General features: G+C 38.6%; 1 protein-coding gene across 3 annotated transcripts in view; it reads left to right on the top strand.

Moving 5' to 3' along the window:
- BLOC1S5 (biogenesis of lysosomal organelles complex 1 subunit 5) overlaps positions 1 to 26,661 on the top strand; it is a 78,873-nt gene that overhangs the window by 32,931 nt on the left and 19,281 nt on the right. Inside the window, exon 5 of one of the 3 annotated variants that reach the window (XM_059937883.1) lies at positions 5,573 to 7,106. The exons of 1 other annotated variant lie outside the window; for it this stretch is intronic. In XM_059937883.1, the coding sequence (XP_059793866.1) occupies positions 5,573 to 5,767 (195 nt within the window). In that variant the 3' untranslated portion in view covers positions 5,768 to 7,106. Of the gene's footprint in view, positions 1 to 5,572; positions 7,107 to 26,661 lie in introns of those variants that run through there. One more of the 3 variants, XM_059937886.1, reaches the window with a different exon arrangement.

Here is a 26,661-nt window from a genome sequence, read left to right as displayed (position 1 = left end):
TTGTGTCTTCATTGCTGCGCGTGGGCTTTCTCTAGTTGCGGTGAGCGGGGGCTACTCTTCATTGCAGTGCGTGGGCTTCTCATTGTGGTCGCTTCTCTTGTCGCGGAGCCGAGCTCTAGGCCCGCTGGCTTCAGTAGTTGCGGCGTGTGGGCTCAGTAGTTGTGGCTCGCGAGCTTGGTTGCTCCTTGGCATGTGGGATCTTCCCAGACCAGGGATTGAACCTGTGTCGCCTGCATTGGCAGGTGGACTCTTAACCGCTGTGCCACTGGGGAAGTCCTGGATCATTTTTTAAATGCAAGGACATTTAGTAATTCAGGGATTAGAGGGGCTGAGCATCTAAAGAAAGCTGACATGGTTCTGAACTGTTAGGAATTTACTTTTGGAAATGAACGTGTGTAGCTGACTCACTTTGTTCAGGACTGGCTCTGTAACTGGAAGTCCTTTAAATTAACTTCAAGGTTTATTAAAGGATAAACAATGAAAGTGTGTTAATTTGAAACTTATATATTACTAAACTTCAACAGTAACCTCAATAATTGTTTAGAACTCAGACCAAAGAAGGATTTGGGGGTTAAGAGTATTTTATCACTGACATTACTCAGTATTGCCAGCACCTGGTGATAATAAAAACCAGTCTTTCAGTTGTGTGTGTCATTGGTTTAAATTCTGTTCAGACAGTGCACCCCCTTGTTGCTTGTACCCAGGGCAGAGCTCTGCCACCCTCGTGCTGTTGGTATGCCATTAGTACGTATTGTATCGTTATTGAAAAAGGAAAGCTGCAGACCATCATGTGTCGTATGACTACATTTTGTTGTAATTAAGTAAATAGGTTTGTATGAACAAAGGAAAAAGCGTGAGTGTACCCATCAAACTAGTAATAATACTAGGAAAAAGGAAACAAGGGAAAGGATTTGTATGTGTATGTTGGGGGGGGGACTGTCCCTTTATATCCTTGTATTTGAATTTGTTTCTAAGATCTGTGATACTTCTTTAATAAAAATTAAGGGGAAATGCTAATATAAGAGGAATTACTGAGCCTTAAGTATTTATACTTTCTATTTTGATAGATTTTTGCAAATTGCTCACCAAAGACCCTAATTACTGCCACCACCATGAACATCAAGTTTTAAACGTATAATTTAGTATGTACTCTTTTGGTAGCTGCTAGAAATTTAACTGCTAACCGTAATTACCTATTACAGGTAATTTTAAGTTTTAAATGGTAAGTAGTTCCATTACTATGTTGTGTTCCTTCTGTTAGTCTTGTGTGAATCTGTTGCACATAACGAATAGTTAGATATGATCATTATTTTTCAAACGCATTTCAACTGTAGAGGAGTCCTTCTTTCAGACTAAATCTGACGTAGAAGCCCCCTATATTAAACGTGAAAGCTGAATTACTGTGCACAGGCGATGACGGTCTGCAGTTAGCTCACTGTCTATAAAAGATTGTTCCTTATTTCTGAGAGTTCTTTTTAGTTGTAAACAGACTCATTGGCATGTTAGCTAAATCTTTGGCGTTTATAACTTGCTCTGCGTGAACTGGAGGCGTGCTGCCCTTAGGATGGGCTCGGTTCATGAGGAGGTGGCGTCTTTGCTGCTTCAGATCAAGGAGCAGTTCAGCTCCTTGTTGTTCTGTTCTGGTGAGGTTACCGCTGCCCAGACTGCATTTCCTGACATTTTGAATAGATATGCCCTGAGGTAACCTTCACTCCTGTTGGCTTAGAATAGTTTTTAACTTGCTCCTGGGTGGTGATATGTGAAATACAGCTAACTCGGGATTTTTCTGCTGTTATATACAATAAAACCTCACGTGTCTAGAAGTCTTAGAACACGAATCATTGTGTATAGCCAGGTCAGCCACAAAGCTGAGATTTTTATCTTGAAGCATAGTACTTTTATCACTTTAACTATTTTGGATGGAAATCTTTAACAGTATATTCCACACTTTTCTGGTTTTTATAAAAAGTTTATTAAATGTTACAAGTTAATTTTCTTTATGAATTAGGAATTACTGAGAATGTAAAATTTTACGCTATGGTGAAAATGGTGGTGTCCTCAGGGAATTAGAGAGAAAAAAATGTTTCTCTATTTCAAATGCCCTCAGATACTGTCTGTTTCTAAGTTTCTGTATCTGTCTTCTTTTTTGTAAGGCTGATGCCTATCATTTCTTTCTATCTCATTTATCAGCATTTTCTTTAATTTGACTTTTAATATGGTATAGTTTTGGAAAACAGTTAACTAACCTGGTTAGAATTGTGTGTAAGGTAGGGCAAATAAATTCAGAATCAGAAGAGTTTTTCATGAATACTGCAGTATTTTTAAATGGACTTTGTGTTATGTTGTCATTTTGGGCTGGTGTGTGTGTGTGCGCGTGTGTGTGTGTGTGTGTGTGTGTGTGTGTGTGTGCATGTGCGTTTTTTTTTTTTGACCACTTAAAGTTCTTACCATGAAGTTCTCAACTAAGTTTCAGGTAGATGTTATTACCTGGTAGCTGACTTTTGTTTATAGGTAAAGATTACAGTGTTGTCAGTACAGGAATACACAAGCTACCCCTCCCTTTTTTTCTTTACTGATTGTTGTGGGGAATGCAAGATTGCAAAGCAGTTATTGTTATTAAAGGTGGGAGACTAAGAAAGGATAGGTAAGAGTGACTTCCAGACCTTTTTCTTTTAATTTTATTGAGGTATAGTTGATTTACAATGTTGTGTTTAATTTCTGCTTAAGCAAAGTGATTCAGTTATACATATATATATCTTCTTTTCCATATTCTTTTCCACTGTGGTTTCACAGCATATTGAATATAGTTCCCTGTGCTATACAGGACCTTGGTGTTTATCCAACACACACATGCATGCGCGTGCACACACACACAAACACACACACACACACACGTTTGCATCTGTTAATCCCACACTCCCAATCATTCCCTCCGCTATCCCCCTTGGCAACCACAAGTCTGCAAAACTTCTTGACATGAAAGCAAGACTAGATTTTCAGCTCGGTTAGGGAATTGTCAGTATTCAGCTTCTCTTCACCTGCACTAGGAGGCCAAGAAGTGATAGGTCATCTGGAAAAGCTGCTTGGATGTGTATGTCTTTTGGTAATAATATTCTGAAGCTGCAAAATGGAGATACTGGTCTTCGGCAATGTCTTAATTAAAGTCTTCTCTCACAGCCAAGTGGTAAATAGTGGAATCATCCAGGAAGATTGAATTGAGTATGGGACTGGGAGGGGAGAACTATTACTTTTATTTGAGTTGCCTTGTATTGTTTGAATTATAAAAATCTATTGCTAAAATCAGATTATTAAAATTAAAGATTTAAAACCCTAAATTGAAGAGGATTAAAAAGTGGTTTGATCTGCCTTCTAGATGCATTGCCCATGTCTGTATAATAATGCGTGCCTTCTATCAGGCACTGTAGTCACTGAGCTAGGAACCTGACATGATACAGATTTATTTATGAATGTAAATACTCTTTTCCTCATTTTCAAATTATAGAAAATTTAACGTGGCCAGAGTCCTGCAACTGGTAACAGGTGAACCAGAATTTGAAGCCAGGTTTATCCACTTCCCAAATCTTCATTTTCCTCTGTTGAGCTGTATGGCAGCATGCTGCCTGGTGGGAAGGAGAACCTGGGCTGTTGCCTCATGGCCCAGATCACAGGGTCAGCCGAGCTAATGACAGTGCTTCAGTTAAAAAGAAAAGACTAATCTGTTAACAGCTTCTGAGCATGCAGGGTTAGTGTCCTCTGTACTTACTAGAAATTAATTTTCAGCCAAAGCAAGGTATCATTTTGATGAAATTTATTTGCATTTTTCTTCTCTATGACTTTTCTCTTAAAATGTAATAGTTTTGTAAAAGTTCCATGAAAAGAATTTAATGAACTCTTCATGTTTTATTCATCTTTTGAAGAATTACAGTCCATGAGGCTGAAAGGTTAAGAAGAAATGTCTTGAATTTTGTTTAACCTGTTTCCGAAACTTACTGGATCAGCAAACCCCATCCTAACCCTCTCTCCCCACCACTGTACTGCCTGCTCAGATCACATGGGTCTGCGGGACATATTTTAGGGGAATGTTTCACTGTAACTGAAACTTCAGATTCACTTCTATCCTCTCGCCTTGGTGCTGAGGAACTTTAGATCAGATTGGCAGAAAAAACTCTTGCAATAGTTTTTTTTTTTTTTTTTTTTTTTTTTGTCTTGCAGAAGACCTTTAGCCATCTATGTAAAACTTCCCTGGAAAGATCTGATTTGCACTTCATGACAGAAAAGCCATAGGTTTGGGTGTCAGCAAGTCCTAAGTTTGAGTCTACAGTGTAGTAGCTCAGTGACCATGGAGAAGTAAATTTAGTGTTCTTAAGCCTTAATTTCTTCATCTGTAAAATGAGAATCCTGTAACCTCAGAAGTAGATAAGATATACAAAACAACTAGCAGAAATACACCTTTCATAGATACTTAGAGCACCATGGCTTCTCCACCTTGCTTCTCATCATGGCCCAGATGAGAGAGAAGATAATGGGCGGCATTATGGGTGGCAGGAAAACACGGCTTCCATCTTTTTCCTGATAGCTCTCTCAGCATCTGAGTTACCAGTATTCTGAGTAACCAGGTGTCCTCCTGTTTTCATTAGAGCTGTGGGATTAGTAAGCCTTTTGGTGCTTTGTAGGTTTTGATAGTTTGCATCTGTCACAGTGCTTGTTTTTTTTTAACAGGACTTAGTCTGTGGCAAAACTTCTAGACACATATGTAGAATACTGAGGCAGAGATATAAAGTTTTTTTTATACTTTCTTTTTGTATTTAGCTCTTTGTGGGTTGGCCAAAAGGTTCATTCAGGTTTTTCTGTAAGATGTTATGGGAAAATCCGAACGAACTTTTTGGCCAACCCAATACATATTCAAAGATAATAATTTAAATTATATTAAATTTATGCCTTTTAATTTATATATTGTTTCATCTTTATTGTTGTGTTACTCAAAAGAAAAAATTTGTCCTCATATAGAAATATTAAGGGACATCTCAAGATGAACTTAGATATTCGACACAGATGCTTTTGCTGTTTATTTGCTTTAAGTTTTGGAACTGAACCAAGAGAGGGTTCTTAAATTCTCTTCCATTGATTAATAATCTGTGATTCTTTTAATGTGTCCAAAAAATATTTTATGTGAGACATGCATTTTAATTTCTTAAAGTAACAATTCTTTTGGCATGTATTCTTTAAACTTAATTTTTAAATTATATGCGATTAAATGGAATTTGAGGAGAAATAGAGGTATGAAAATTTACCTGGATTATGTTTGATTCTGTCATTTAAAATACTAGACATTTTTGAAATTTCAGAAATGTGAATGCCCATGTTTGGGCATAGTAAGAGAAGCCTTAGATGTTTCTAATATGTCATGTTCTTGTTGGACATTAAAACTAGAAAGGGGTTTTGTCATTGTGACTTACAAGCCGATTGTTAGACTGTAGTGAGCAAATATCAAGAGGTAGTTATTTTTGTCTCTCTGCATAGAAAAATAATTGTCTGCAAAATGTCCCATGACTTTCAAATTTTCTTTTCTCAGATGCATAATGACCATTTAATAGCTAGTGAGAAACAGCATATAATGCAGTGGGAGGATTTCATGAAAGAACAACACAACAAACAGGCTGAAGTGGACGAAGAGCACAGAAAAGCCATGGAGAGGCTTAAAGAACAATACGCCGAGATGGAGAAGGGCCTGGCAAAATGTCCAGCCTTCGGAGAACTTGAACCATAAGAGTGACAAACTGATGAGAAAACATTAACTTCCCCTCAGAAACCGCTCCCACCAAACCGCTTAGCCTCTGCCTCAAGTGTATTAGCAGTGTATTCAGTGGCACTCTTCTGCAGAAAAAAGAAACTGCTACCGGAGTCTTAGCTGTTTCCTAGAAGAAGAATGCCACGTCTTCCCAGTTTTGAGTCCTGTATCTGCCTATATCTATAAATGGGGAGAAGTAGGAGGAAAATGGTATAAACATGCGCTTTGTTAATGAGGATTGGTCTTAGTTTCCATTGATTAACTCGGAGAACTGTAAATACAGACTTCTTAGAAAAGTGATTTAATTCATTCTTACGCAGGGTTAATGTCACTTTATTATTGTGGCTCAGAAGGCCGATTCGGCGGCTGCCTGTCGGAGCCTCCCTGGCTCTTGGAGGAATGTGTGCGGTGTTACTCCGTGAGTCATGCCCTGAGAAACAACTGTCCTGGGAGCGGAGACCACACTGGAGAGAGTCAAAACTTTGTCTCTGCTCTTCAAAGAGAGCCACGTTGGTCTCTGAATGGCCTGTTGGGAGAAGTTGCAGATTCTGCGTGGCAGCGTAATGCCGTGTTTCACTGGATGACAAGACATGCTTGTTAAGTTTGTGGCCGTCCAGCACTTCATATTTTCAGCTTTTAAAATGTGCTCACAAGGAAAAGCTTACCAAAAATAGAGTTGACTTTTAACCTTTCCAAGAACCATAATCTTGCCCACAGATTTACCTCATTTTTACATGTGTTTTGCTGTGGGTAAGCTCTGTAAGATAAATAATGTCTATACATGTTTCAACTGTTTAATGAGTAATCAGCAAAATCTGCCAAGGCGTCCCTCTGGAACCATATAAAGATTCTGGCTCTGAGTAAACCAGAAGTATTTGCCCACATGGCAAGTGATCCATGTTAAATGTAAATCCTTTTTAGTGTTTAATGTCTGTTCTCATAAGCAGGTGTATTAAGACGAAACATATACCAGTTCTGTCATCACTGTGATCTTTAAAAATCTGCATTTAACAGTCTAATTGAGGAACTAAGTTGATTGTTTATTTGTCATAAACCAAGCAGAATTAAATGCAATAATTTTAAGAGATCTATGGCAAATGAATTTGAGGTATGGATAAATCTTTCAGGTCTTTTTTTTTATTGCTCTTCAGTAAAGAAAGGCACAAGAAAGAAAATACTCAACTCTTGTGTTATCTCAGTGTTGCTACTGCAGAAAAGTGACAATGCTTGCTTGTGTAAATTTATGGCTTGCTGTCAAAGCTTCATTCTTGGCTGCATGTTGAAAATGTGATTAAAGTTAATAGAGGAGATGAAATAAGTATTTGAGATTTCTTTCAGTAACACTGAACTTCTGCCAACTCCCTCTGTCCGCTACTGTAGGCTTGACAGGTTCATCCATCATCCTCTGGTACCTGAACGAAAAAGAGCACTTGCTGACATTCAGGCATGTTGGAATTTTCTTAATTCTCTTTCAGTGGATGGAAAAAGAAAACATACTTCCCAAAATATCCCACACATGAAAAGGGAGGGGAACCTTAAATGAAAATTCCTTTTGTACCATAGGCAGTTTTGGGAGAGCCATTAATTGCCAATGCACCATTGAACAGATGCTGGAACCAGGAGGTCAGGACTGTGTGTGAGCAGGAATGGTTCCTCAACTTGTGCAAAGATTTCTGACAGTGTTTGTTCATCTCATATGAATAATAAATACTTTACCATATGAGTTTGTATATACTATAGAAGGATCTAAGAGACTTCTTAAACCAGAATGATTTAATGGACTTTTTGAGCTTTAAACGTTGATACTAAATTCTTTCTTTGTGACTTTCTTAGCTGTTCAGTATAGCTTCTAAAAGAGAGGGTTGCTTTTCTTTCCCTTTAATATTTTTAGTAGTGAACACTTTCACTTATATTTCCCAGTTTTAAAATCACTTTTGATATGTATTTTATTTATATATAAAAAGCTTTAGTCGTTACGTAATATACAACATTTCTGCTGTTGTGCTGTCAAGCAGAGAGAATATGGATTCTGTGTGCCTCACAGGATTAGTTTCTAATGATCAAACGAAATAATGTTTGTCAACTTAAAGTGCTATAGAAATATTTGTCTTTAAATTCTAAGTATTTTTTATTTTTCATCATGATTTCTTTTTTGACTTATATATATGGATTTTTTTTTCCATTTCCTAACGTGTAGATTTTTAAGTTCTATTCTTATTATTGATTTCTGCTTTCATTGGATTGTGGTCCAAGAATAGATTCATATAAGACTTGAGATGTTAAAATTTGTTGAGATTTGCCATCTGACCTAAAATATGCTAAGTTTTTGTAAATGTTGTGTTAGTGCTTAAAAGTATGTGTATTTTCCAACTGTTGGGTGTTCATTAGACCAAACTTGTTAATTGTGTTGGTTAAATTGTCTCTGTTTTACTGTTGTTTTTTTCTTCTACTTGATCTTCCAGATTCTGAGGTGTGTTAAAATTTCCTACTCTAGTGGATTTTCTGATTTCTCCCTGTAATTCTGTCAGTTTTTATTTCATATATTTTGAAGCTTTGTTATTAGGTACATACAAGTTTAGAATTGTTTATCTTCCAAGTTTAGAATTGAATCTTATATTTGTAGTCACAGCCTCTATTTCTAGTAATGTTTTTGTATCAGTTTATATTGCTTTAGAATCTGTATTTCTAAAAGAGAGATTTATACAGGCCACACCAGCTGGTTAATAATTTGTAGGGTATATATTTCTTTATTCTTCTGTTGGACCTTTATATCATGTTTTCACGTGCCCCTTAAAAACTGTAACTAGATTATTTTTTCTTTCTATCTAATTATCTTTTAACTGGAGACTTTAATCCATTTACATTTGTTGAAATAACTAATATAATAGGATTTATTTATACAGTAAGTCCGCTACATATGAACCTTCAAGTTGCGAATTTTCAAAGATGTGAACCTGCATTCGCCTGTCCAATCACATAAGCTAGTTCACGTGTCTTTCATGCATTGAACACCTTGCTGTGCAGCACGAGGAGCTTACTAATAAAGACCTGACAGAATTGGAGGCCCAGAGAAAGGACGAAGAGAGACAAGAGGAAGAAGAAGTAACTGAAGAACAGAAGAGATTCACGACACAGGAAATGACAACGGGATTGTCTTTATTTGAGGAGGCACTGTTAGTTTTTGAGCACAGGACCCGAACGTAGAACGGTACACGAGGGTTGCAGCAGCCATTCAGAATGCGATCCAGTGCTACCGTGTCATCTGTGACGACAAAAAAAAAGAGCTCCTACCCGGACATCACTGGATCGTTTTTACAAGAGGGTAGGTAGAATTGAATCCAGCAAGGAACCAGAACCTGTGCCATCAACATCAGGTGTGAGTGAAATTGCAGCTTGCCCTCCGTCTCCTGTTGCTGACGATCCTTCAGCTCTACCATCTCCCACCTCCTCTCCCTCCTGCAGTCGGTAACTCTTCTTTCCTGTTCACTCGATGCCAGCCCCGGTATCCCAGCTGTTGTACTGTACTACTGTACTTTTCAAGGTACCGTACTGTGAGATTAAAAATGTTTTCTTTATTTTTTGTGTTTGTTTTTTATGTATTATTTGTGTGAAAAGTATTGTAAACCTATTACAGTACAGTACTATATAGCCGATTGTGTTAATTGAGTACCTAGACTAACTTTGTCGGACTTACAAACAAATTGGACTTACAAATGCGCTCTCAGAACGGAACTTGTTCACGTGTAGGGGACTTGCTGTACCATCTTACTGTGCTTTTTGTCCCACCATTTTGTTTCCTCACTGCCTTTGGGGTTTTTTCCTTTTCTTTTTCCACACTGAGTTTTGTTTTGTTTTGTTTTGTTTTACAATTAATTTTCCTCTACTAGTTTGAAAGGTAAAACTCAATTTTTATCTTTTTAGTGCTTACCATGAAATTTAGTTTGCATAGTTAACAGAATCTAAAGTTTATGTCTTTACTCTTATTTGAACAGTAGACTTCTGAACAAAGTGATTGCTTCCCGTTAACTTGTAAGTGTCTAGAATTTTAGTTTTATCTCAGTTTAACTCCAAAAATAGTTATTTTTTACAGTCAGTATTTGCTTATTATCCTTGAAAGTTATCTGGGTATACAATTCTATATAGACAGTATTTTCTCTCAGTATTTAAAGATATTGTTCCACTGTCATCTTACGTCCAGTGTTGCTTCTGAAATGACACTTGTCAGTCTGATCAGTACTCCTTTGTAGATAATCTGTCTTCTCTTTCAGGTTATGTTTAAGTTCTTTATCTTTGGCATTCTACAATCAAATGTCATTATACTACAACATGTCTACTGTGAATTTCTTTTCATTAATCTATTCAGATTCACTGAGCTTCTTGAATCTGAGAATGAGTGCCTTTCATGAATTATGAGAAATTCTCAACTTTTACCTCTTTGAATATTGTACCTTTACATTCTTTGGGTTCTCTCCTTTAGGAGATCAAATTAGACTTAAGTGTTCCCATCTCACTCTGTTCTCCATATTGCTTTATCTCCGTTTCGTATTTTCTATCTCATTGTCTCTATGTGTTGAATTCTGGATGATTTGTTTAAATCTGTTGTCCAGTCCACTAATTCTGTCTTGTCACTGTCTTTAACCTATTTAACCTGTCAAGTTTTTAATTATGGGTATATTTTTTTCATTTCCAAAAGTGTTGTTTGGTTCTTTTTCAAACTTCCTTGGTCATTTGGGATAGTTCCATTATTCCCTCTTTTTCTTTTCTTTGAACATATTAAATGTTCTTGTACTTATTTTGCATTCTGCATATGATGATTTCTGTATTTTTCTCCTTTTTTGTGAATCTGAATCTACAGTTAGTTGTTTGTTGTTTTGTCTGAAACAAGTTTGTGGTGACTTGTTTTCTGATGTGATCAGTGAATTTTCATTGTGAGTTTACATTCCTCTGAACTTTATTTTCGGAAATTTTTGGTATGTTTTGTGTTTTTTGGTTTTTGGGTTTTTTTCCTAGCACCTCCATTTTGTTTCTTATGGCCCTCTAACCCTGGACCACTTCAAAGTCAGTTTTCACCTTGAGTTTCCTGCCACTCCCTCCCTGTCACTCAGTGTGTGTGTGCTCACAGACACTTACTCACAGGCAGTATGAATTTCTTCCTCAAATGTATGCCAGTGTCAGACTGTGATAAGACATTCCTAGAGATTTTTTTCATCCTTCACAGCTCTACTTGGAATAAAGAAGAGAAACTTCAGGTGTTTTCGTAGTTCACTCACTGAGAGTGGTGCCCTTTGGGGATTCACCAGTTGTACTGCAGTCCAGCTCAGTCCCTGTTGTGAGCTGAATTGTGTCCCCCAAAATTCATACGTTGAAGTCCTAACCCCCAGTGTGACTGTATTTGGAGACAAGGGCTATGAGGAGGTTTAACTCAATAATTAAGGTTGAATGGGGTCAGAAAGGTGGGGCCCTGATATGATAGCACCGGTGTCCTTATAAGTAGAGGAAGAGACAGCAGAGCACCCTTTCTCCACGTGCACACAGAAAAGATCATATGGTCACAGCAGAAAAGGTGGCCATTGGCAAACCAGGAGGAGAGGCTTCAACAGGATAGAATTTTCCAGCACCTTGATCTTGGACTTCTTACCTCCAGAACTGTGAGAAGATAAATTTCTTCTGTGTAAGCTACCCCATCTGTGGTATTTTGTTATGGTGGCCCAAGCAGACTAACACAGTCCCAGGCCATGATTCCTGCCCCCGTGCAGGCACGGGTCCTTAAAACTGGGGTTCTTCTAGGCCACAGGGATGGGGACCTAGGACAGTTATCAGTTCCAGAGCCAAATTATCCTATAGAATTTCACTTTTTCCCATTCTGCCTTCAGTTGTTTTCATTAATTTGCGATAAACTTGGCCATGAATAAAAAATACAGTTAACTAACAGAACATTGTAAAGCAGTTATACTCCAATAAGAAAAAAATAATAAAGTAAAAATAAATACAGTTAAAATTTTTTTCTAGCATTTTTGGTGTTCAGTAGCTAGTGGAGATTTCTCTGTACAGAAAGGTATGTTGGGTATATGTTGATTTTATTATATTCAAATTTCCCTCCCAAAAGACCTTGTCCATATTCTAGTATAAAGGATGATACCTTTACTTTCAATCATTGTGCCTAATATTCAATATTTTCTATTTTGTGTTTTCTTATTATTATCTGTGAGCTAATTTGATTGTTTCCATTACCTCTATTGGATTCTTTTTGCTATTCGTGAGCTAATAAAAGCAAATAAGAGTATAGCAGTCTCATTTTGAACCTGTGTAACTCTTATCTGAATATTTCATTTTGGATTTCTTTTTTTTTTTTTTTTTCTTTTTAGGACGTTGTTGTATATAGTTTGTGAAAACCTCCCAGGTCTCTATTATGAGTATGTAGATAGAAGTAGATTTGTGGTATTAAACCCAAGGTTTCATGAAAATCTGGAGGAATCACAAATGCCTCCAATATACATTGTGAATTCTCTTTTTTGCTTCTGTCACACATAGGCTTTCAATCTGAACACTTCCAGTCTCCATAGAGGTATTATTTATGAATGAAACTTTTGACTATAAGAGAAGTCAGTGTCATCTGCAAATAGAGTTTTACTTCTATGATATTGTTTATCATAGACTCCACCGAAAAAACTTACAACTAATAAATTCAGTAAACTTGCAGGATTCAAAATCAATATACAAGGACCTGCTGTGTTTCTATTCACTAACAATGAACGACTGAAAAGAGAAATTAAGAAAACAATCCCATTTACAATTGCATCAAAAAGAGTAAAATACCTAGAAATAAATTTAAAGAGGTGAAAGATTTGTACACCAAAAACTACAAGATATTGATGAAAGATATTAAAGAAACAAATAAATGGAAGATATTTCATGCTCATGGATTGGAAGGATTAATATTGTTAACATGTTCATACTACCCAAAGCAATCTACAGATTTAGTGAAATCCCTATCAAAATTTCAATGGCATTTTTCACGGAAATAAGCAATCCTGAAGTTTGGAACTGCAAAAGAGCCCAAATAGCCAAAGCAATCTTGAGAAAGAAGAACAAAGCTGGAGGTGCTTCCTGATTTCAAACTATATTACTAAGCTACAGTAATCTAAACAGTATGGTATTGGCATAAAAACAGACACATAGACCAATGGAACAGAGCCCAGAAATAAACTCATATGTATATGGTCAGTTAATTTATGACAGAGGAGCTAAGAATATATAGTGGGGAAAGGACAGTTTCTATAATAAATGGTGTTGGGAAAAGTGGACAGCCACATGGAAAGGTTGAAACAACACCTCCATCTTACACCATAAAACTAGTAGAAGAAAACATAGGGGGTGAGCTCCTTGACATTTGTCTTAGCAGTGATTTTTTGGATATGAAACCGAAAGCAAAGGCAACAAAATCAAAAATAAACAAGTGGGACTATAGCAAATAAAAAGCTTCTGCACAGCAAAGGAAACATCAACAAAATGAAAAGGTAACCTACAGAGTGGAAGAAAATATTTGCAAATTATATATGTGATAATGGGTTAATATCCAAAAATATAAAGAACTTGTATAACTGAATAGACACTTCCAAGGGAGGTAAACACATGGCCAACAGGTACATGAAACATGCTCAACATCACTAATCATCAGGGAAATGCAAATCAAAACCATGATGAGATATCACCTCACCCCTGTTGGGATGACTGTCATCAAAAAGAAAAGAGATAGCAAGTACTGGTGAGGATGTAGAGAAAAAGGAACCCTCATACACTGTTGGTGGGATTGTATTGGTGTAGCCACTATGGAAAACATCATGGAGGTTCCTCAAAAAAATTAAAACTATAACTGCCATATGATCAAGCAGTTTCACTTCTGAGTATATATCCGAAAGAAACAATCACTATCTGGAAGAGATCATCTGCACCCCCATGTTCATTGCAGCATTATTTACAATAGCCAAGACATGGAAACAACCTAAGTGTCCATCAGTGGATGAATGGATAAAGAAGATGTGACGTGTGTATATATACACACACAATGGAATATTACTCAGCCATGAGAAAGAAGGAAACCCTGCCACTTCCAACAACATGGACGGACCTTGAAGGCATTATGCTAAGTGAAATCAGAGAAAGAGAAATGCTAAATGAACTCACTTCTATTTAGAACCTAAAACAAACAAAAACCTCATAGAAACAAAGAACAGATTGGTGATTGCCAGCGGCAGGAGTAGGGGGTGGGTAAAATGGGTTGGGGGGGGTCAAAGGATACAAAATTTCAGTTATAAGTTCTAGGGATGTAATGTACAGCATGGTGACTGTAGTTAACAATACTGTATTGTATATTTGAAAAGTACTAAGAGCGGATCTTAAAGTTCTCATCACAAGAAAAGAATTCTAGATCAAATTCTTGACTTATGAAATCGTCCATATTTTTTAAATTACAATTCTTCAAAGAGACAATTTTGTAAATATTTTTAAGGCTACTATAATGAGTCCCTTAAAACAGAATTTGTAGAGAATCTGAATAGAAGGCCATAAGTTAAATCTTTTTTTTTTTTTTTTAATTTCATGTACTCTGAAATGCTTAAGCAGCTTTTTTGGAGATGTATCTTTTTTAGAAAAATAGTTGATAAAATTACAGTGAGGTTGTGATCATACACACACACACAAACCTTATGCGGTCCATTGTATATTGAATAAATTTGTTTTAAAATTAATTATATATCAAATAAATAATTTATTAAGATGGAAACAATATTTAATTTTACTAAGAAAAATGTTGACGCTAAAGAATTTGTTTTTTACTCGGGATCTAAAATTTGTAGCTAAAAACCAGCAGGTGTCACTGTGATAACAGATTTTTTTTTTTTCCCCACTATCTAAGCAGTTTTGTGTAGATGGGTGCATACCATCAATGAACAAAGATGTGTAAGAAATAATGAATTTGAGTTATATCCTGAGCAAAAATGTCAAAATTTAAGAAAGCATATATATAGTATCCCTGGAGGGTTAAGAGTACTTTTGAGAATTGTATTTTTTCCTAACTTTCTTCATGTTTCATACATATAGATTTTTAAATTATATTATTGATGTGAAGGTATTATTAGCAGTAAAAGTACAGTAAAACCCCCTGGTGAGGCTTTGGACTTTATATTGAAGTGTAGAATAGTACACAATTCATTAGGTTACATCTTGTGTAGCCAAAATCAAGTCAAGAAACAGAGCATTCCCCATAATGTTTTTAAATGGATTTGGAAAAAACCCTTGGTTCTTTCCTCCAAATTATAGTTTTATAACTTCTAAATTAATGTTTAGAGACAAAAATATGGCAATTGGTGGAAAATAATAGTAGGAATTAAAGAGCTAGTTGTCAGGGTACCTTTTTCCCACCAAGTATGGAAGCCAAAGTAGAATTTAATACACATTTATTCATTGAAGCATTGTGCTGTGTCTGGATTGTATTCCAAGAGAACTATAGTCAATAATAGCACTCCATCTTAATGGAATTTATGATCAGTTTTGCACATGTAATAACGAAATAGAAAAACCAGGACAATAGTATTACACGGTATTATATCAAAGACCATGCTCTACCAAGAAAACAGTTTATGGTTAAAATAAGCAAATTCCTAGTAGGAACTATCTTTGTAAGTTATAATCAGAGAATCATTAGTAATAAAGATAAAACTTGAATTCTGTAGGATTTGGAGAGTGAGAAGAATGGCAAAATATCTGGTTCAGTTTAGTTCAGTAAGCATTTATGAAGCACCTGTGGTCCAGCCACTTTGTATTCCTAGATAAATTGTAGGGATTTTTAAAAAATGCATAAAGCTCAGTTTCTGCCCTTGTTTATCAAAAACACAAATGAAAATACTGGCAAGTTCATACAATAATTGCTAGATTTCTTTGGTGTTGAAAATATCAGATAAGACTGGAAATTGTAAAGTGCACTTGTTTGAGAGTCAAAAGACCTAAGTTTCAGTTATGCTTTCATCGTTAAATTTACAGAGACTTAACATCACTTAGACAATTTTCACATCACTTCCAACTTTATTAATTTGTGCATATCCTGTAGGTTAATGAGACTGTGGCACAATGACAGTGTGACAGGAAGGTTGCTGTATAGACTCAGATGTGTGACTGATAGCGGAAATTGCTACCCTGCACGTGGGTTTTTGAGAATGTGGCTGAAAATAGCAATTCCTAGTCTAGACAGGGCAGGGATAGCGATGAAGATCTCAGTTTGGAATTTAAGATTGTGGGAATTTTTAACATCCATATATAGGTATGTCTATGCACTGTTTATATTTCTTATGACAACAAAATTTAGATAATCAGCCCTGTTGCTTTTTTATATATAATCATTAATTGTTAGCCCAAGTGGCTGAATTTTTTTGCTTTTGAGAACAGCATCACTATTAGGAAGATCAAAAAGATGTTAAGATATCAAAAAGACATCTTTATCTTTTAGATAAATATTTTGCTTTTATACGTTAGTGAGAAAATACTATGGGCTTTTATTAGGCAGCTAAGCCTATTTAAGGATTTCCCATTTCCTTTCCCAGAAGATTAAATTGTTCAAGGACAAAGAATGTGTTTTGTGCTGTTCTCTATCCCATGCTTAGAACATGTGCTGTGTGTTAAAAAAAAAAAAAAAAAGTTCTCTCCATAGTATAAGGCTAGTAATGAGTTTGATTAAGTGAGGTTTGAATTACCCTTGCTATTTTTGTTACATTTGTGTTTCACAGTGGCTGAATAAAGACTAGATGAACATGTTCTATTATTTTTAGTCTACGCTATCAGGTTTCTGGTCTGTCACCTAGCTTATAATATTTGCTATTTCTCTCAGGAAAGCTTTTAAGATAAACTATATACTGTGAAAGTAGAAAGTTGACATCTTTTGGAAAAAACAGTGACTCCCAATTACCAAGTATGTATCTGTTTGGGAATGAATCTTCAGATAGAAACGATGTACATAGTGATTAGGCTTTTCTAGCCACAAAGACTGTTGCGTCTCCAAATATTATAGTACCAGCAGCAGGACCAGTGATGTACGCTAGTAATCAGCCACTATATTGAAGGCCTTTTTTTTTTTTTTTTTGAGATGTATTTAGAGTTTCAACTTGTGGAAGCTGGACTGTAGCTCTGGAAGCAGTATTGCCGGGTAGGAACGGGGGTGGAAGAATCCCTTCACTCCTGAAGGGAGGCTTCTTTGGTAGAGGCCGAATCCTCCCTCATCCCCAGTTCCAGCCTCCCTCCAGTCTGCTTTCCTTGCTGTTGTTACACTTACTGCCTTGAAACAGAAAGTTCTCCATCCCACTTCCCAATGAAGTATCACTGTTTCTTATCTGGTGCTAAAGAGATTTTCAAGTTTTTTAAATGATTTGTTGAGAATAGGAAATAGATGAGAGAAGAGAATCATCCCTCACCACCACCACCACCACACACACACACACACACACACACACACACACAATTTTTAACATACTTAGGTGACGGTGATAGTTCTTTAAACTCACCACCGGATAAAAGGAGTCTCCATTTGCAGATTCAATGAGCTCCCATGACATTTTGTCCCTGGTCCTCTTAAGGTGGGACGTTCTGTGAGCTGACCAGTTGGCTGTGAGGTTGCTGCCCATAGGCTTCCACTGGGGCTGGAGAGGTGACAGGGGACTGGGGGAGCAGCCCCCAGGGTTTATTTTCATTTGTTTCCTTCCCTTCTTTCCTGCCTGAACTCATCCCGCCATCCCAGACATGGGTTACTACGAAGTGAGTCGGCGCTGCTGGAGGTGCCGGGTCCCACTGGTGTCTGCACGCCGAAGAGGAGGACAAAACGCCTTCCTCTCGTCTGTATCGGATACGCGTGTTTGTGTGTATCTCTTGTATCGATTCTGGGCTTATTCTCTTATCATCTCATGGAGGTATTTCATTAGGGACACAGAGTAAGACCACACTTGAGTCCTGGAATGTGTGGACATTCCTAATGTTAATCACCGGAAAAAGTGGTGATTCTTAGAGAGGACCAGGCGGGTGTGGAAACCTCTCTCCCCCACTCCTGTCCCCTCCCCTCACTGCTCATCTGGAATTTCTGAAGTCTAGACATACTTGATAGCAGCCTTAGTGGGTAGGGGTTACAGATGACCTCTGCCTCATATGGAGGTAGTCAGGGAGTCTGTAGGAGGGCCTGGGCCAAAGATGAGTGAGTTATGCTTTATAAACCAGATTATCTGGTTATATTTTGTGACTGTTTCCATTTTGTGGCCCCCAGTCTTTAGTGAAACCCTTTTTTTTTTTTTTTAATGTTCCAACATGATCTCTGCTGTGTGGAGGGAATTAAGGAAGGAGCTGACCCCCAGTCTCAAATATGTTTGGTGGTGACAGCAGGGAGAGGGGAGAGAGCCCCACGGGGGAGGCGGGTGACCTACCTGTGAGGTCTGGTTTCCTCTCTCCAGGTGGAGGTTTTGTTTCCATTGCCCACCTAGATTCAATTTTAGTAAAGAAAAGGACAAGTTCCTTTTTAAGTGTTCGGAAAAGGAAAACTCAAGGCTACAGCAAGTGAAAAGTAAGAGGCAATATGCATAGTTGCTGTGGCCAGCGGACTGGCTGAGCCAAGTCTAGGTGCCCATCGTATCTTAAACACAAAACAAAACAAAACAAAACTTTGATTAAATTAAATTAAACTTTGTACAGAAGAAAAATGCATGTTTCAAACATTAGTTATAATCAATTAAACTAGTTTTATTTCCATTTTGTAGAAGATGAAAAAATAAAAACTTAAAGATTATGCAGAATCATTAATTTTACATATTACAAGCGTGTTAGAACTGCCTCCTAAACCCAAGACGTCCCCCATCCGCCAGGCGCCACATTTACCCTTTAACTGCTGCTGCATCCCATCTGCTCACATTTATAGCAGAATGCCTGGAAAGAACTTATCTTACCTTGTATTCTCCCCTGAGCCCAGCCCAGCCCCGCCTTCAGTACCTCTCCTCCACTGAAGCCCCTCTTACCAAGGTCACCAGGAACCTCCATCAAGCCAAATCCAATGCTCGGTCCTCGGTTCATGTTACTCTGTCAGCATTTGACACAGTTGATCCCTCCCTCCTTCTAGAGACGCTTTCTTCACCTGGGTTCCTGACGGCCACACAGTCCTGCTTTGCCTTCTCCCCTCTGTGGGCCTCCTCTTCTTCCAGGCTCTGATTGTTGCTGTGCCTCACAGATTTCCAACCTGTTCTTTCCCTACAGCCTGCCCCATGATTTTATCGACGCCCCAGTTTATATCTCCAGCCCTGACTTTTCGCCCTCATATATTCAGCTGCCCGATTAGCACCTCCACTTAGGTCTCTAGAACATACATCAGACTTCGGTGTCTGAAGAGACCTTGCCGCCCCTTCCTCTCAGACCTGCTCTCCCAGTCTTCCCAGCTCTGTGTACAACACCACTGTTTATCCAGTTGCTTGGGTCTAAATCCAGACATCAGTTCTCACCCCACGCCCCACATCCAGTCCATCAGTTAGCAAGTTGGCTCTGCCTTCATTATCCCCAGTCTAACCACCAGTTCTTACCACCTCCACGCCTGCAATTCTGGTCTCAGCCACTGCGGTGTGTTGTCTCTGCACCGCCGCGTCTTACCCAGTCTCCTTGCTCATCCTCTTGCTTCCCCCAGCCCCACCCAATCCATTTTCCACGCAGCAGCCATGGATCCTTTAGAAAGCACGGACCAGATCTTGTCATTCACCGACTTAAACCCTCTAATGACACCCCCTCCCGCTCAATAAAATCCAAACCCCTTCGCATGGCCTGTAAGGTCCTGTTGATGTCATGTTTCATCTCCCTCCCCGTACACCTCGCTTAGTTCCATCTGGCCACGCTGGCTTTCTTGCTGATCTTCAAACACACCTGAGCTCATTTCCACCTGGGAGCCTTTGCCTGACATGCTCTTCCCTCAGATCCCACCGAGATTCCCTCCCTCTCTTTCCTTAGCTCTCTGTTCAAACGCTACCTCCTCCGAGAGGCCTTCCCTGACCACTCAGGTCTTAAATAGCACCCTCCCATTGGTATTTAATGTTCCCCTGACTAGAACATAAGCCCATGGAGGCAGGAACCTTGTCTACCTTATCCATTCTATATTCCCAGTACCTGGCATGTGGGACTTATTCATTGAATGGATGGATGGATGGATAGATAGATATGCTATAGTCTTTGAACCTGTATTTCTTTACACCTGATTTTTTTAAGGTATAATATGAAAGAACTGAGGTATTTCTTAAACTCAATTCTACATTTAGTAATGGATTTAAAAAAATCATTTAAAGATCCTTAAGCTTTTGAATGACAATGCTAGGCGTTAGACATTCCATAGAAATAGTTTCCTCTTTATTGAAGTATCATATATAGCACTGCAGCATACCATTCCAGGGAAAAATAAAATCTCTCTACAGAAACTACTGGAAGCTAAAGTTGAATTATAATAGAACTGTGGTGTTTCTATTAAAAATATTTAGACTCTAACCAGAAGAATGTTTGGTGCTTCTCATTTCATTAACAAACCATCCAAATAATAATCTCTATGAAGAGGAGATAAGATCATTGTATCATAACTGAATCGGACAGAAGTGTCTGAGAACCACCAGAGGTTCCCAGAGGTGGGATAGTTGAGGGGTAAGAGTGTTCACTGCGAGTTCAAATTCCACCTCTGCTACTTATTAACTAGGTGACCATGGGCAAGTTACCTAACCTCTTTTTGCCTCTCTATCCTCGTCTGTAAACTATGGGTAGTAAAAGTACCAAAACCTACCTAGTTTGTTCTGAGGATTAAATTAGTTAACTTATGTCATATGTTTTAAACAGAGCCTGACGTATAAGTGCTGTATTTAATATTTGCTTTTATAACAGTTGTATTATCATCACCGTCGATTCTAGATGTCCATTTAGGAATTTACTCTTTGTAATCCACCCATAAAAAGGTTGATAGGTCATGATCATAAGTAGCTTAAGCTTCTGAAAGAGAAGTCCATAGCAGCTCTCTCTTCTTGGAGCGCTTAGCTAGATCAGACTGCTTTCTATGATCCTAAAATACATATTAAAGCCAAAGAAATACTAGTTTTCTAAACCCTTAGATGGCACACCCATACAGCTGGTACCACAAATGATGTCACATTTCAGGAAAACCAGCTAATATATTCCGTGGACTCAAAGGTACTTCTCAGGATGAAATGTGTTTTACTTCTAGTTCCCAGGCTGGTCTTTGATTCAGACCCAAATGAGAGAAAAATCAAGCCTTTCAAATAGGTCTCTGCTGAACCCATTTTGATAGCACTTAATTTATTGGAGTTATTCATTTGCCACATTTAGTAGTATTGGTGAAATTTTTCAAAACAAGTTTTGCTTACACCCTTTCAAAAGAATGTTATTGGTATGTGGGTAGGTTGTCTGGGGCCAGGCTCTTATCTAGAGACCAGATTCAAAAAGTCTGAGTTCAGCGAAGTGACTTAGGCTGCACGCTTTTGTTTTGTTTAATAAGCATGTACGGGTCTGGCTAAAACACAATGCTCCCCCCACTAGGAACAATGCCATACACATCATTTCCTGCAATAATGGAGTTGGAAAGCGATTATCTACTCACAAAACAGGCTGAAACAACAGTTCCTGATATTCTTCTCAAATACTTTAACTTCCCAAGGAATCCGGAAAAAATAATTCCATGAGACAGTGTTGTGAATGAAGGTATGACATTTCAGTTTCCTTCACTGGAACCCAGTGACCAGCAGAAATGAATTACTACCCACTTGGCGTTGCTGAGAGGGGCTCTGGCTGGGTGAGTTGTTTATCTTTGCTTTGGGACCCCTGTACTTGTGAGAGGATGGCCATGGGTTCCTTTTTTGTCTGTTTATGGGAACCATCCTAGAGATGACCTGCAGTTCCTGGAACTATACTTATTTTATGACATTGTTTCCTTTTACTCCTAAAGAGAATTTGAGACTTCTGTTTCAGACTCTTCTGGACAAGAAATGTATACTTTCTAGAAAGAATGAGGCTACGTGTTTTACAGTAGTGTGAGAGCTTTTTAAACCCTGCGGCTCCTTTATCTTAAATATGGGTTGGTAAATATTCATAATAAGAGCCGTCTTCTCTGTGACCCTTAACCATCTAGGCATTGCCCAGGTAGCCTAATGATGTTCATGGCAAAAAGGAGCGATTAAGATGAAGATGCAGACACTGCCTTCTGGAATTTTCATATGAAGGAAAACTTTGCAACAAATTATTTCATCAGGGATGCACACATAGGTTTTCTTCGTGTCCTGAGACAAAATTAGGCACAGTCATTGGGATGCCAATGTAGGATGCCAGTTGTAAAACTCTTTGGAAACTTCCAGGAGACTGCCTGCTTTGAATTTCATCTGAATATTTGACTTTGTGTTGACATACCCTCCCTACTAAATAAAAGGTGTAATATATTGTGTGCAAGTGTCACTGGGAGGGACAGTCAGAATGAAGAGAAACTTGAGACACTGTAATTACTCAGGGAGGTTATAGAAGCTGTCTCCGGAAGTTTGTCCCAGAAACGTAGACTGTTTTCAGGCTGGCTTGTTTGGGTTTCATAAATCTTCTCCCTGCTTGGAAGCTTAGGTATTGATTTAGTGTCTTTTCATTCAGATACATCAAGTCAAAGTGTTTGACATATTTCTCTAAGGAAATATATAACTTTCTAAAACGTAGTATGAAATTGGCATTTAAAATTGTTTCTTTCTGATTGTATCAGAAATTGGCCAGTTCTTCAGAAATAGTGGAAATAGCTAACCTGAGACTTTCTTCCTTTAAGACGTCTTTCCCTTTAGCCCGGCCCGCCCTTGACAGTGTAGTTGACGGCCTCCATCCGGCTTCTAAAGGCCACGTGTCCACACTGTGGACTTGTCTCCTTTTGACTCCCACCAGCTCGGTTCACGTCAAGAGACTCAAATTGAGAAACTGTAGGTGGAAATGGGTCAACTTGTTTTGGTGAAAAGGTAACAGGTAAAACTCAAGGTCTAGCGAAGGGTCCAGGATGAAGCTAAGCCTGACGGGGGGACTTGGGCCCTCACGTGGTGACTGACGGGGAGCAGCCACGTGCGGTTCTGGGACGTGGTTAAGGTAGGCCCTGCGGGTGGAAAGGGGCCCGGCGAGGTCTTGGCACCCTGTTCCTTCTGTGGCGTCTGCTGGGCCGGATTTCAGTGGTCTTAGGCATAGTTTAGGAGCTTACGGAGAATAGACCGTGTCTGGAGCCTTAAGTCAGTCGCCTTGGCTGTTTGGCTCTAGTTTGTATCAGTGGAGTCATTTCTGGCTTCTTATCTTGGCTCACTCCCAGGACTGGCTTAACACAATTGTTAGCCAATTCTATAAATCCCAGTCACCTTCATCGTCTTTCTAACGATCGCAGAGGGAAATCACCAGCTGTGAATAATCAACACATGGCTGGAACACTTAAATCCTGATGGCTGCGGTATATATCTAAGGATGGATGCTATTCATGTTTTCTAGTATCAACATGATTTCCCTGGTAACATAGCAGTTCAGTAAGATACATCAGTTAAGTTCCAGTTTGTTCCTCATTTTCAATTCATTGTTACCCGTGCTGGATAAACGATAGATTATGAATCTGCATTTACCATAATACCTTTTTTATAAGCACTTTGAAATATAGAATGAAATTTTTCTAAAGCAAAATCTGTCTTAGACTGTATCCAGGGGCTGCATCGCTAATCCAGTCCACATTTATCTCGTTCTTGCAAGTACTTTGCAAAGAACAAGGGATGTAAATGAAGTATAATATGTGGCTGCCGCTTATGAAACACTTTAGGTGAAAAAACAAAAACTAACTTCCATGAAACGGTTGGAAAACAATTTAAAACTAAATTTTAGACCTCTTGGGTTGTACAGGAGGAAGAGACCACGGTGGGCTGACATAGTTCATTCCATCTTTCAAGGACCCTTCATGGAAGAGGCAGGATGTAAAAGATAAGGGGAATGTCACTGGACAGAAAAGAAAAGAGAGAGAAGCATTTAGGAGCCTCTTTTGGACTCCAGGCTCTTTGATAGTAGCGTCGTATACGTAATCTCATTAATCCTGCTGAGTAGACGTTTATATCCCTGTTTATACATGAGAATATTAAGGATTAGAGAGGTTACATAGCTTGCTTAAGCTCATATAACTAGAGGGTTGCTAATAAGTAGCGGTTAAGGTTATTGGCTCTGAATTCCAGGAATTTTTGAATTTGTATCCCATCTCGTCTACCGACTGGCTATGCTTAATGTCTTTGAACTGCAGACTTTTTCACCTGTAAACTGGGGGCAATAACAACAGCTGCCTCATAGATTTAGTGTGATGAAAAAACTAATGAGACAAATAACTTGGCAGTTTCTGACATGCTGTACCCGCTCAATAAATGTTTTAAAAATATATATAGAAAGAATGTGAGTGAAATTCATACCTACTCTTGTCTGACTCCAAAGCCTATATACCCTGTATTACATGACCCTGCAGAGGGAGCAGGTAGAAAATTCCAGAGAGGAGAAGAAGTACAAGCAATGTGTCTGCTAAAGAAAGGTGGAGTCCTCTTCACGCCTGACGTAAGGTCGGGTTGGTGAAGTCATGGCACAGCGATGGGATAAATCGGGTGGAAGCTGATTCTGTAGGGCATCAGAAGCTGGGCAGAGGGTTGAGGCTGGAGGCCACAGAGATCCCGAAGGCCAGCGAGCTGGCGGACGGGGCTGAGGGTGTGGGTGGCAAGGGGGGCGGTTCTGGGACTCTGCTTGTGACGCCACCAAGGAAGGCGTGCGGTCACATGGCCCCGCACTGGGGGAATAAAGAACAGGAAGAAGGGCCACGTGGGAGGATGCTGGCCCGGGTGTCACCACCTTGCACAGCTGGCAGCACAAGTGGGGGGCCCTCAGTGCCGCCCTCCCTGCTGGGAGACCCCATCCCGCTGCCAGTGCCCTGGCCATGGCTTCCCCGCTGTGGACCTGGCCTCCCTGATGTCCCTGACCTCCCTGACCTACCAAAGCTACAGTCAGCTTTAACTAGAGATGATTTTGTCTTGATTAAAAGAAAAAGTCAACAATGTTTTATTCTAGATAATCACAAAATTGAATGAATGAGAAAAATATAGTATACCAGAGAGTCCCTTAGAGTATAATTTTTTGCCTTCAGCAAGCTCACGTACTGTTTTGTTTAGTTTTGTTTTGTTTTAAGCCTCACATACTGTTTTAACGCCTACCTATAATTTACAGAAGATTTAGTAAAGTGACTACACTGCTCAAAAGACCTGACATTTCTAATTTCACATCCCATTTTTTACATTTTCACCAGATAAGATATGTTCAGTTTGAGTACAGTAATGCTCAGCCTTCTTTCTTAGCAGTATAGCCGAGTGGTTCTGCCTAATAGGTCTTATGATTATGTACAAAGGTTAATATCTGAAGATAAAAAGAAATCAAACTGAATGTTTCCTGAGCAAATCCTTTGTTAATTAGACTAAAAGCTGGCATCTGTAGGCACAGGTATTGCTAACATATCACAGGAGCCCGAGTCTTGCAAATTAGTAACTATTGTATGTTCAGCCAGTGGTTGGAATGAAAACATATAAGAATTGTAGTAATAACAGCAATAATTATATCATGTTAGGAAAGAGTATATCCTAATGATTAAGAATATGGGATCCCCAGAGAGTCATGGGGTTGAGTCCTGACCTCACTCCTCTTTAGCTGAATAAACTTTGCACGTTGTATCATAAATCATAGTTTACAAAAAACCTTGCTCACATATTTATTTATCTGAACCGGTCCTGGGAGGTAGGCAGGAAAGGGGTTACTATTCTCATCTGATGTAAGAACTGAAGTTCAAAGAGGCATTAAGTAACTTAACTGAAGTTAATTAATGGCAAATCCAAGACTCAAAATCTGGTGCTTTTTCCTCTACATTGTTCAGCTGCACAGACCAAAAACAAGACAGTGAAGGAGCCCCGACTTTCCTGAATATAAGAGCAGGTCCCTCAAAGTGAGAGAGTGGCATGGACATATATACACCACCCAATGTAAAATAGATAGCTAGTGGGAAGCAGCCGCATAGCACAGGGAGAGCAGCTCGGTGCTTTGTGTCCACCTAGAGTGGTGGGATAGGGAGGGTGGGAGGGAGGGAGACGCAAGAGGGAGGGGATATGGGGATATAAGTATATGTATAACTGATTCACTTTGTTATAAAGCAGAAACTAACACACCATTGTAAAGCAATTATACTCCAATAAAGATGTTTTAAAAAAAAAAAAAAAAAAGCAGGTCCCTGATAGCAGTAGTTTCCGAGGGTCGGCCCACAGGCATTGGTGATGCATGACAGCATTTTCCTGTCTGTGTCATTCAGACTTGAGGGCTGATGGCGAAGTGAGAAAATGTGGGGCAGAGTAGGGAGTTTTAAAGAGTTAAACTTATTCAATTTAAAGGACTGCCTTTTACTCTAAGGTTACATCTTTCCTACTTTTGGGTGTTAAAATAGTCTTATAAAATGATGACAGAACATAGTCACTTTTGGTTGTTGTTGTTACCATCTCTACTTGATGTAAGAGAACTTTGGCAAAACCATATTGGTCCACAAACTTTGTTTTAGAAATTTTTTGAGTCCAAAATTTGAGAATCAATGCTCTAGCGTGATTTCATTATTTTATGTATTAAGAGTATAAGTTTACAGTGTTATTTAGTTATCTACATTAAGCCATAAAATCAGGCACTTGAATTTTTATACATATTTAATTTTCTCTTTCTTTTTTATTATCTAAGTCAGTGATTCTTAGCTTTTTTGGCAGCAGTCACAGACC

This window comes from Balaenoptera ricei, chromosome 11 (genome assembly GCF_028023285.1).
Source record: "Balaenoptera ricei isolate mBalRic1 chromosome 11, mBalRic1.hap2, whole genome shotgun sequence".
In the NCBI taxonomy this organism is placed as follows: Eukaryota; Metazoa; Chordata; class Mammalia; order Artiodactyla; family Balaenopteridae; genus Balaenoptera; species Balaenoptera ricei.
The sequence above is the reverse complement of the archived record's forward strand: the minus strand, read 5'-3'. Positions and strand labels throughout refer to the sequence as shown.